Source organism: Chaetodon trifascialis, chromosome 1, assembly GCF_039877785.1.
Source record: "Chaetodon trifascialis isolate fChaTrf1 chromosome 1, fChaTrf1.hap1, whole genome shotgun sequence".
In the NCBI taxonomy this organism is placed as follows: domain Eukaryota; kingdom Metazoa; phylum Chordata; class Actinopteri; order Chaetodontiformes; family Chaetodontidae; genus Chaetodon; species Chaetodon trifascialis.
The window spans coordinates 7,838,745-7,851,316 of record NC_092056.1 but is presented as its reverse complement, the minus strand read 5'-3'; the positions used below and the strand labels follow the sequence as shown (position 1 = coordinate 7,851,316).

Sequence of the window (12,572 nt, the reverse complement as noted above, 5' to 3'; positions counted from 1 at the left end):
CTGAGGAAACACTATCCATAGCCCCATAAACTTCAGCAACAGAACAACATGTGCCGTTGCGTTGCACTTCAGACAATAATATTAGTAATCAATTCTCCATAACTCAGGCTATGAGCGCCCTTATCTCTCGTTTGGCGTTTATGACTTGGTTAATCGTTAAGCAATGCCTTTGTGTCCCCTAGAATGGAGCAAGGACATATCTGACACCCCTCTGTCAGTTTTCTGAGGGTTGATCCAAAGAGTTGGCCAATAGCTGCAAGGCAGCATATGACCCTGGGTTGCAGAGTATAAAGGTAGGACATCTGAGACAAACCGAGCTTAAACACAAGAAGCTCAGAGCGGCAAAAGAGATCTCCATAGATCTAATCCTAGTTGAGTCTATATATCAGCAAACAAGGATAACCCGACTGGTTGATGCAGTGTTCTCCTCTTTTCTAACACTGCTGAATGACTGAAGACTTAACACCTAAAGCGCACTGCTGTTTTATCCTCGACTGTTTATAATCTGAGAATCTCCTCCAGCATTCCTGATGGAGAGGTTCAAGTCAAACGGAAGGGAGCATGTTAACCCCGCTTATGATTCCACTCTGGATGAACCTCCGGTCTATGAGGAGACCAATCGCGCTAATGGGGACCACCGGATGGTCCGACCATCGGTGATCAGTGCCTTTGGTCATGACACTCTGGACCGACTGCCCCACATTGACTTCTATCGCAATGCAGGCAGCATGAGTGGTCACCGGGCTGTGCGTCCATCCCTGCAGGAGCTCCACGACGTATTTCAGAAGGTGAGCACGTGTATGTCTGTGAATGAGCGAGCGTGGACGATATAAAACTTATTCACTTTCTTTTTCCCTGTAACACACAGTCCGCACACCTTGTCCTCTTCTATTCCTCATGTTTGTCCTTCAGCTCACCTTCTGCAGAAAGTGTTTTGCACCTGTTTTCCTCCCTGTGTCTGAAATTCAAGTCTCTGACTCTGTAACTGCAGTCTTTGTTCTGCTCCTGAGCAACACAGGCCGTTCACCCGGGTCAAAGACCCCAAACTGAGTGAAATGAAATATTTTATGGTTGTTTAATCATTCAAGCATCATCACTTTCACTGTCCACAGTTCGGTCATTAAAGACTTGTCTTTGTGAACCTAAAAAAGAAACTGAGAGTTATTTCTGGGACACAACAGCAATTGTCAAACTTCACACACTTAAGAGATTTTAGTGTTTTTTACAAGGCAGTTATACTGCTCTGTGTTGCAAAAGAAATGAGGCTGTAGGTCACTGGAGTTTTATAGGTTGAACTAGATTAGCACTTCTGAACTGACAAAAGCAGGAAGAGTTCCCTGGCAGAAAATGAATGAAATTAGACAGATTGCAAGGCATAGTGTGAGTGTGTGAGGCCATCTATCATCCAATCACCAGCACCTTGACAGAGAGATCTTAAAACCAGCAATTCGTCTAGGAATACAGAAGACTGAATGCAGCTGACTCGCAGTCTGAGTCTATGGTACGCTGAACGTTGCTGCTGTCAACACTTGGAATGAAGGACCCAAACACAATGTTTTAAATGGTCTAATTGCACTCAGTAGGATAGTTTGCTACAATCAAAAAAACCTTTCTTTCAGTGAATGGAAATTAAACCCATCTGAATGGCCTCTCTGAATCAGATATCAGGGCATGCAGTCAGTGTCAGGCGGGACAGTCAGGATTCATCTTCATGGAAAGTTAAGATTAGGTTTGTCTTGTTCTCTCCATTTTTCTCAGCAGTTTACAGGGACACACTCACGGCAGAGTGATGTCTCTGCAAACGCTTTATCAATCTTCATCCAAGACGAACCACCATGGTGTCCTCTCCCCGATGCAGGAGAAAGCCAAACAAACATGGCTGCATGAAGGCAGATGAGAGGACAGAAAATGCACAATGTCGCCCCTTTGCATCAAAAATGCCAAAAGCACAAGCATTGTGAATATGTTTAAGATCCTGTTCATGTTCCTTTCCCTTATATTTGCCTCTACATTTTCCCACCAGAATGGAGCGATCGATGTGCCAGACACCGTGGAGGACGATAACGAGGGGAGCGAGGGGAGCAATGAGACCCCCTCTGATGATCTGGAGTCTGCCGTTCCCAATGACCCCCCCAAAGGAGGAGTAAAGTTTGGCTGGATAAGAGGCGTCCTGGTGAGTTATGTTGGGTAATGACGGGCTCCCTCTGCTTTATAGAGGCAGGGTCACTCTGCATAACTGTGACCTGGCAAGAGGAGACTCCATGTGTCTCGAGAGCACAGCGGGGCCAATTGGGGCTTTCAAGGCCCGAGTCTGGGAGTGATTTACGTTCGCATCAGTGTTGCTGGCACGAAGCTAAAAAATGTTTAGTGCTTTTTTAAAAGGTTTTTTTAATCAAGTTACAAATGTTGCAGTTTGTCATTTCTATATAAATCTATACGCTAAAGTAAGCACCTCATTAACATCACCGTATTTCTCTCCCCCACTTAATAAGAAATCATGACTCGCGCTGGATGGTTTCAACTTAAATTGATCTTCTCTTCCACAGGTGAGATGCATGCTCAACATCTGGGGTGTCATGTTGTTCATCCGTCTGTCCTGGATTTTTGGTCACTCGGGCTGGGGTGAGTACATGCGGGTCAGATGGGACGTGCAGAATGACTAAGCACACATACTTTATTTGTTGAATTGTTTTGGGGGGTGGTAGGGTCCTTTTCTTCTTGCACAGCTCAGGATAGGTTGGCGCCCTCCTGATTTTATGTGATAAATACACTTGACTTGAGTGAGGCAACCGTTCAGCCCAGCCTGTCTCCATCAGTGAATGCAAACAAGACACATCCTACACCCTGTGTGATTTTAGAAATGAGGGTGCTGTTACCAGTGATTCTTGGAACTATAGAGACAAGTAAAGGATTATATAGTCCCCTGCTCATTAGCAGGGAGTGAGTGAACTGGGGCAGATTCCTTCCTGAGGTCCCATAATGATCTAAACTTGCTGAGGGTTTATTCTGAGAGCCAAACCTTGATGAACTATGTGTGTGAGAGGAAGAGAGGGAGAGGGAGAGGCAGAGAGAAAAGGGGAAAGTGTGTGAATGGCTTCATGAGTGTGTTCATTGTTTAAGAAGCTATCGATCGGCAGCAGCTTCTGTTCAGGCGGCGTAACTAAATGGTTTTGAGAAGCAGAAAAAAAGCTGCAGGCAGTAGAGAGGGCAGGTACAGCAGGAACTTAGAGCCCCCAGGCCTTTCTGGGACTTTTGACTCTCTCTGTGTTGAAAGGTGACTGCGGGGAGGGGGGGCTTCATTTCACAATAAGAAAGCTTTACAGCTTACCACTTAAATATAATGGCTGGGTAAACTGTCGTTGAAAAACAATTATTCTGAACTGTCATCTGTGTGCATCGCAGGTCTGGGAAGTGTGATTATTATTCTCAGCTGTGTGGTCACCACCATCACTTGCCTTTCCATGTCTGCCATCTGTACTAATGGTGTGGTCAGAGGAGGTAAGACATCTCACAAGCAGCAGTGCTGTGAATTCAACCTTTCATAACACTGCAGCCGGCACCAACTGTTTAAACATTATTTATGAATGCGTACATCCTGAGATAGCGCACACTCCTCCTGACATAAAATCTTTATTGAGAGAATGAAAAGACCAGGAGGACACTCTGTGTAGATAAAGACACACGGCTCAAAACTGCACCTGAATGTCATCTCTTGAAGCCTTTTCTCTGTTTTACAGCCACCTTAAGTGTTCCTGACATTAAATCAATGAATCAGTGATGTGATGATTAATCATCCACTACTGTATGTATGTGCGTGCCTGTTTTTGTCACTTCAGGAGGAGCATACTACTTGATATCTCGCAGTTTGGGACCAGAATTTGGCGGGTCAATTGGTCTCATTTTTGCCCTCGCCAACGCAGTGGCTGTGGCCATGTACGTGGTGGGATTTGCTGAGACCGTGGTCGATTTGCTCAAGGTGTGTGATGCTTTAATAATCAGCTGACCCTATGAGGAAATGTGTAATATAATGAGATATTTGACCGTACACTCACCCGTGCTTCTTCTGTCGCACTCAGGAGCACGCTTCCCTCATGGTGGATGAATTAAATGACATCAGGATCATTGGATGCATTACGGTGGTGTTGCTGTTGGCCATATCAGTTGCTGGAATGGAATGGGAAGCCAAGGTGAGAGATGAACATCATGCTGGTTGTTTGCCAATCTGATAAAACGTCCGGCCATAACTTTCAATAACTGAATTATTCTGTCCCCACAGGCACAGCTAGTCCTGCTCGTTATCCTGCTGGCGGCCATAGTGAACGTATTTGTAGGAACATTCATTCCTGCAACCGCTGAAAAGAAAGCCCAAGGCATCTTCAATTATGACTGTAAGACACCCACTCCAAAGCAAGCAAACCCTCACTACAAAAACAATAGAATCAAAAATGCGAAGACGACTCACTCACCTCATTTTCTTTCTCACTCTCCTTTTCACAGCGAAAATCTTCTTGGAGAATTTTGGTCCAGATTTTCGAAGTGAAACGTTCTTTACACTGTTTTCAATCTTTTTCCCCGCTGCAACCGGGATCCTGGCTGGAGCAAACATCTCTGGCGACTTGCGGGTAATTTTCTCATTCAGACGTCTTTGCATAAGAGCCATGCATATGAATCATGAGCTACTATGGTACATAGGTTTCTACGGAAAAGGCCGGAGGAGCTTAAAAGTATTAAAAGTAAATGAGCCACTGCATTTTTTGTGCTTTTTACATCGAGTGAATCATGAGATAGCATCAACAGCAGCAGTACCTGAGTTTATTTTATTATCTACATGTTTGAATATATCTCAATTACAGAAACAGGTTTCTTCATAATCACTGTCACCAACCAATAGTCACCAACTTTTTCACTTTTTTTTGTTGTCTTACAGGATCCCCAGGCAGCCATACCTAAAGGTACCTTGCTGGCCATCCTGATAACTGGTGTCACTTACCTGGCTGTGGCTATCTGTGTCTGTAAGTACAGTAATCCATGAAATGCATCTCCAGTGAGAAACTTTACCAACTTAACATCAGATTCAGATGAGGTTGGCTTTTAGTCTTAAAAAATCCTAATCAATGCATCCGTCCTTCTCTCTAACTGATCAGCTGCTACTGTTGTCCGTGATGCCACCGGAAACTTAACTGACCTCGTTACTCCTGGAGTACCGTGCACTGGTCCAGCAGAAGCTGCTTGTGAGCTCGGCTACAATTTCTCTTCCTGCGCAGTAGAATCATGCAAATTTGGCTTGATGAACAACAATCAGGTACGCTGCCTTTAAAGCTCAAACCTGCACAGAGGATGAGCTTTTTTCATCTCTAATGCTCTCTTCTCCTCACTTCCTCAGGTCATGACCTTGGTGTCTGGGTTTGGTCACCTCATCACTGCTGGAACCTTCTCAGCCACGCTTTCTTCAGCTCTGGCTTCCCTCGTCAGTGCACCCAAAGTCTTCCAGGTCAGCAGCTCACTGCAGAGCACTGAGATACAGCTAGATTATTGCTCTGAGTTACTGCAAGAAACAAACAAAAAAAGCTTTTCTAACTTCAGCTCTGCGTCTCCTCAGGCACTGTGCCAAGACAACATCTTCAAGATCCTGCACTTCTTTGCCAAAGGATATGGCAAGAACAACGAGCCAATCCGTGGCTACGTCCTCACATTTTTCATTTCTGTGGCCTTCATTCTCATTGGTCAGTTCAGCTGTTTATTATGGCGTGGTCCCAACATCTTTACAACAAATTAAAACAAAATCATTTTGGGCTTCAAATGAACCAAGTATGCTAATGGTCTGTTTACTGCTGTCATATCTTTTATGTATTGAGTCTGAGGTGATGAGGGTTTTTTTTTTTTTTTTGTCTCCGTAGGTGAACTCAACACCATCGCTCCTATCATCTCAAACTTCTTCCTGGCATCTTACGCTCTCATCAATTTCTCCTGCTTCCTTGCCTCCTATGCCAAGTCTCCAGGTGGGTCTCTGCAGACAAAGTAGCTTCTAAATGAAAACTTTTGGCACTTGGCTGACGTAATTCTACATGTATAAGTGACTGTGAATTGATTGGAAAGCGGCACTATTACAATAAGGACCTGATTTAAGACATTTCCTCGGACAAACTGAGTTGCATTAGATAATTAGATTTTGATGCGTTTTAAATTCAAAGCAAGATTTCAAGACTCAGCACTATATATCACTGTAAATGGGCTTTCTTTCTGTACATTGTGTTTCCCAACACTTGTCCAGCAGTCTGCAGTTTCTAAAAGTGGTCTCTCTTCTTTCATGCTTTCCCAGGTTGGAGACCAGCATATAAATACTACAACATGTGGCTATCCCTGTTGGGCGCATTGCTCTGCTGTGCTGTCATGTTTGTCATCAACTGGTGGGCTGCCCTACTCACATACGCCATTGAAATCCTCCTCTACATATATGTCAAATTCAAGAAGCCAGGTGAGCTGTGTGTACATGCTTGAAAGTACATTCCTGCTGCCTGGATGGCAGAACTAACCTCCTGGGACTCTTTTCTCTCTCAAGATGTGAACTGGGGTTCATCCACGCAGGCAATGCCATTTGTGAGTGCAGTCAGCAACGCTCTGTCTCTGTCTGGTGTCGAGGATCACGTCAAGAACTTCAGGTAAGAGTCGGCATCGCATCGCTGTGGATGCACATATTCAAACCAGTACATCGTTTTCTGAATCCTAAAACACAGAGTGCCATTGTAACACATTCTTGTTTCTTTCTCAGGCCTCAGATCTTAGTAATGACAGGTCCTTCACGGACCAGACCAGCTCTCCTAGACCTAGCTCACTCCTTCACTAAGAACTATGGACTCTGTATGAACTGTGAAGTCTTTGTGGTAAGGTTATACTGGAATGTCATTATTTGCAAATGCAACAGAATGGATATAACCAAAGCAGCACATAGCATCTTTCCCAAATCTTTATTTAAATATCAAACTTCTATTCAAATCAAGATTTGCACGTCACAGTTTAAATTGTGTGAGACTGCAGACTTCACATGCAGCGGATATTCAAGCGAATATCAAGCATGGATGAGGGAAATGCCAACTGTCTGGATACCCGACACTAAAGTCTAGGTTCAGTTGTGTCCTCTGAATATGAAAAAGGTGTATGTGTGATCTCTTTCATCTCAAACGCACTCACACAAACACTCATATACAGCTCCATGTTGTGATCTTTCCAGGGCCCGAAAGCAGAGGCAGTGGAGGAGATGAAGGCAAACATGGAGAAGAACCAGCTGTGGCTCAACAAGACAAAGCGCAGGGTCTTTTACACTCCTGTGGCCAGTGAGAGCTTCAGGGATGGAGCTGAGAGCCTGCTGCAGGTCAGTGCAGTCAGGACTTACAAAACTTTCCTTCAGTTGAATGGTAAAAAAAAAACTAAACTAAAACCAACTAACCCAGGAAAATCCATCTGATTAATGTGTAACCTGTGAGTTTTGATCAGGTGTGGATGGCAGATTTAAACACTGCAGAAACAGGTTTTATTGTCCCATTTCTTCCTCACAACAAGTATCTATTGCAGTGTTATGACTCTGGGCTGGGCCGGTCTTAAGGATCTGGATGGGACATTAGTGCAGGAGGAAGAAGAGGAGAGAGTTAATGAGGAGCAGGAAAACAGTCTTATGGCTCTAGCTATCGCACTTTCAAGATAAGGCCCCGGTTCATTGTCAGGATTGCTTACTTCAAACAGCACGGCAGATTAAAAGCTATAATTGATTAACACTGCACTGGATGAGTCCCTGCAGACAAAGTGAGATCTGCTGAGTGATCTGGTCATAATTTCTGGCAGTAAAACAGCTTCACGGCCTTCTGGTCGAGGACACTTTGAAACTTTTTGGAGATTTCTTTTTCTCCTCCAGTTAACGATGACTCTGGGATTTACAACCACAGGGTAACGTGGTGCCTGTGTTGCTTCAATTAACTGATTTTGAGTTTTATCTTTATACGAGTGTGGTGCTTTTCTTTACAGGCCGCTGGTCTGGGCCGTATAAAGCCTAACACATTAATGATGGGCTTCAAGACAAACTGGAGGACTGCAGGCGCAGAGGCAGTGCAGAGTTATGTGGGAATACTGCAGTAAGTCACAAACAAACACACACATAGTAACCATACAAGATAACACACCCAAAAATTAAACATAGATCGGAGATCTTTGTGTTGAACTGGTGTCCTCATTCTCTCTTCCTTTCTGACAGTGATGCCTTTGACTTTGAGTATGGGACAGTGGTACTGAGGATGGACCAGGGACTTGATGTGTCCCACTTTGTTGAGGCAGAAGGTCAGCATGACGACGTGCTTTAATTTTTAAAGGAAGTTTAAAGTTCTCTTTAAACAAGAGAGATTAGCAGTGTATAAAAAACCAAACTGCCATTTGTAAATGTGTTTCCAAGACATAAAAATACAGAGAGGGTAGAAGTCAACCTGAACTGAGAAACAACAGTAATTGTTACTGCTGCTGCAGTGTGTTAAGTTGTATTCTCACAATAACACACTGTAACTGACTATAATAAATAGCGCTGATAAGCCATGGCACTTTGTTCTGTAGATTACAATGGATTCATAAAGGTCAGGTCAGTTAACAGATAAGATATTAAAACAACTATCAGTTTACAACTGTGCCTCTGTGGAAATCCTTATAATAACAGTATAACAAAATGGATAAGGTGTTTGTTAAAAGCTTGAACTCTGATTCTTCATTCAGATGAGATGCTAAGGGCAATGAAGGAGCAACAGGAGCTGGACAATGAGATGATGTCGAACGGAGGGAAATCAAAAGGACTATTCAGGAAGTCCAGGAAGCAGTCTCAGCAAGTGCTCGCAACAAGAGGTATTATTATTATTTCCTCAGCCAAGATCTTATCTGACAGTTCAGAGAAGCTTCGATCTGAGCTGTTTAAAGCAAAGGGTGCATCAAAAGATGAGTACCTATCCTTCTCTCCTCCATACACTCATATTTCCACTGAGATAACATACATTTAACGAATGAAGCCAATGACACACATCAGTTTTGCAAACTTCTCCACACTCCCACTGAGATATAATTGAATCAAGCGCTCCCACTAAAGATGTCTCCGAGGGTGTAATCCAATAATATGGTCCCTTTCGTTCCAGTTTGAAGAGCATCGCTTAAGAGCAGCCCTTTAGCCCAGACAGCAGAGGGTGCTTGCAGCCTCTCTCTCGATCTGTCTCTGTCTCGACATCTCACACACACACACACACACACACACACATACACACACACACACACACACACAAACCACCGCGCTGTATCTTGGCAAGACTGCGATGGTTGTTAGTATGCAATCTGGATCCCACTCATTGGAACATTAAACCTGAGAGATGGCTGTTGCTGCCGATGTAGAGTCAGCTCTTAATGTTGATTTGTGCTAGTTTTCTCATCCAACTGAAGTCTCCGCGCTCGCTCAATGAATTACATTCCCTCCTACTGTTCCTCTCGCTCATCCAGTTCTCATTTCTCCTATCTGTTTCTCTCTTTCTCAGTGTCAGTGAGCAGCCCTCTGCCCCCGCAGGTTACCAAGATGAATGAGAGGCTGAGGGAGGCCAGTGCTCAATTCAAGAAGAAACAGCCCAAAGGCACCATTGATGTGTGGTGGCTGTTTGACGATGGAGGTAGGTTTTTGGATCCCCCCAGGCAGCCGTCTCCTATAGATTTTAACAGATCTGTGCACAGAGGCACGTCACGTTCTCCATGATGCTAATGCAGACAAATGCAGCTTGAAGAAATCTGACTCACGACCAATAAAATAAACAGTAGAAATAAACAGAGGAAAAGATGGTAAACGAAAAGTCATCAATGCAAACACAGAGATGGAGATAGCATTCTTATGAATTACTGCTTAATGATAATTACTTTTAATATATAATTAGAAGTTGCACACAACCATAATATAATCAACTGTGCCAAAGCTTGATCTGTCCAGATTTACAATAAAAACATCATCTCTCCTCAATCAGGTCTTACCCTGCTGCTCCCCTACATCCTCACTACCAGGAAGAAGTGGAAGGACTGTAAATTAAGGATCTTCATCGCAGGGCAGCCTGGACGCAGTGAGCTGGATAAAGAGGAGTAAGTAAAAAAAAAAAAAAAAGAAAAACAGTCTCAATATCAATTATAGCTTAATGGATGGAAGTTAGATTGGGCAAATTAATGAAAATTCATGAGGCAACAACATCAATTCACAGGAGATGTTATTTAGCATTAACTGAAAATAATTGCCAACATTTACATGAAAATTAATCAGTGTGATAATGTGTCTTGCAGGATGAAGTCTCTGTTGCACAAATTCAGAATCAACTGCAGTGACATCAATGTCATTGATGACATCCATGTCCCGCCGGGCTCTGACACGTAATTGCTTTTTTTTTTTTTTCAGTTCTAACATTGACAGCAGACCAGATGGTGCAACAGTTATAGTAACATTTAATCACCTCATAGTATCTGCACATTATTTGATAAAAATATAGTCTACATTCAGCTCATGTTCTTATCTATTTTCCTCCAGCTTGAAGGATTTGGAGGACATGATTAAGCCTTTCCGTCTGCACGAGTCTAAAGACAGGGCTCAGGCCGAAGCCATGCGGAAAGAGCAGCCCTGGAAAATCACTGACGAAGAGCTGAGCACCTTCGAGGAGAAGGTAAAACCACTACCTCAAGACTTCATATACAGCGCAGACAAAACTGTGTATGAGTTTGGTTTGGGGGTGGAGCATTAAACAGCAAAATCAGCTTGAAATTCATTAAAAAAAAACAACAACTGCTGCTGTTTTACAGACGAACCTCCAGGCGCGACTGAATGAGTTGCTTCGGGAAAACTCCAAATCGGCCAATCTGATCATTGTGTAAGTACGACTAACAGTTGCCTTAATAACACTGAGCTGCAAAGTTGAACCCAGAGCAGTGTCTAACATAGTCTGCGGACCCTTTACCCCCTGCAGGAGCATGCCCATCGCTCGTAAGGCATCCATCTCTGACTTCCTCTACATGGCCTGGCTTGACATTCTGACAAAGGACCTTCCACCCACTGTGCTCATCAGAGGCAACCACAAGAGTGTGCTTACTTTCTACTCCTGAGCACCTTACACGCTAAACATTAAGGTGCAGGTAGCTATAAGGGAAAGAAATGGTAGCAGCATAATGACGGACCATGTTCATAAAGCATACCAGAACCTTGGTTGATGTTATTTAGTCTTTCAGACCAACACAACAATATGACACAAGTATGTTTAGCTAAGTCCTGACGAGGACATTCATAGTCCAAGGGCAAGAAATACTGTATGAGAAGTACCTTTAGAAAGAGAAGTGGTCAGCTGGCAAAGTTGTCAACAGCATAATAAAAACTAAATTTCAGTCACAGCTAAATCTTGTTAATATTTTACCATTAATGTGTTTTTATAACTTTGGTATGCACTGTTTCAAGACAGCTTGTGGCACATTTTGATCTGGCAAACAATGACTTGTACTGTGTGAAACTGCAGCCAGCTTGGCAGCAAGAGAACCTCATACTGTGCTACACCGCATGGCTACCAGTGTCAACATTTAACCGGTGCGCTGCACTCAGAGCGCTCTGTGGATGGATGTGAATTTAGGAGCAAGGTAAAGTTAAGGCCCTTTGCAACTACTACTACTGGACAAGTACAGAAAAAATGTCATTCTCGGATATTATTAGATGTATACAAAAGGAAATAATATGGGGTTAGAACAAAGTGAAATCACTTCACGTCTTCCTCACTCAGCCACATCAGTCCATCGAACAAAGGCAGAAACTCAGGCAGAGAAACGAAGCTGCTTTCATGGTTACACTGCTGCTGTTAAATAAATGTATATAGAAGATGTCTGAACTCACTAGTGGATATTTCTGAGGAAAAAAAACCTTTTCACAAATGATTAACAGCGTCCGTTCTTTTAAGACGAGGTTAGGGATGGTTTGATTCTTTTTAAAACATTCTTTGATATTCACTAATTGTAAAATACACTGCTACTATAAAGCTGTTTACCTGCTCAACACTATGCTGTTTAAATATTGTTAATGTTACTATCACAGTACACTTTTTGTTTAAGGAAAGTTAAGTAAAACCAACTGTAAAGCCAAATCTTCTGTATATTTTAGCCTATCGTCTGTCTTTCTATTTAAATATCGAATTGTGATTACCTGTAATAAGGAAAGAATAAAAATTTGAGCAGTTCTTATTTTTGTCTCTGTCATTTATTAGGTGATGAGATACTAGAAGATCAAATTGTTTTGAAATCAGTTTTGTGAAACTGTTCTTTCAATTATACTTATATATACGCTATGGTTGTCGTTCCAAAATAACACACCAGTGTAAAGTCTCTGTATTATAACGTTTAAAACAGTGGTACACAAGATATTTAGAGTTTTGGCCAGTTCTAAAGTCACAAGGTCTGAGGAAACCTGGCCAAATAGAGTCATCTGGATACTACAAAGGAACTTCTGAAAGGTTTTTAGAGTTAGAGGTCACAGATGAACGTCCTGAATATGAGCACTG

General features: G+C 42.8%; 1 protein-coding gene across 1 annotated transcript; it reads left to right on the top strand.

The window, feature by feature from the left end:
• The first annotated feature begins 530 nt into the window (after window positions 1-530).
• On the top strand, window positions 531-12,135 carry slc12a1 (solute carrier family 12 member 1). The gene is made up of 26 exons (XM_070975826.1): window positions 531-788; window positions 2,024-2,173; window positions 2,547-2,622; window positions 3,403-3,498; window positions 3,837-3,976; window positions 4,077-4,187; window positions 4,277-4,388; window positions 4,498-4,622; window positions 4,928-5,012; window positions 5,145-5,302; window positions 5,384-5,491; window positions 5,600-5,723; window positions 5,898-5,999; window positions 6,320-6,475; window positions 6,560-6,659; window positions 6,770-6,881; window positions 7,229-7,369; window positions 8,017-8,123; window positions 8,243-8,325; window positions 8,749-8,874; window positions 9,549-9,677; window positions 10,023-10,134; window positions 10,330-10,416; window positions 10,571-10,703; window positions 10,840-10,907; window positions 11,004-12,135. The coding sequence occupies exons 1-26, from the start codon at window positions 531-533 to the stop codon at window positions 11,137-11,139; spliced, it is 3,135 nt and encodes a 1,044-aa protein (XP_070831927.1). The 3' UTR covers window positions 11,140-12,135.
• The last annotated feature ends 437 nt before the right edge of the window (window positions 12,136-12,572 follow it).

Bases quoted from the DNA above. Each gene is read 5' to 3' on its own strand.
- slc12a1 (XM_070975826.1), top strand. From the start codon at position 531: ATGGAGAGGTTCAAGTCAAACGGAAGGGAGCATGTTAACCCCGCTTAT. The intron at 6,000-6,319 runs GTGGGTCTCTGC...ATGCTTTCCCAG, and splicing joins CTCCTATGCCAAGTCTCCAG to GTTGGAGACCAGCATATAAA. The intron at 10,135-10,329 runs GTAAGTAAAAAA...TGTGTCTTGCAG, and splicing joins AGTGAGCTGGATAAAGAGGA to GATGAAGTCTCTGTTGCACA.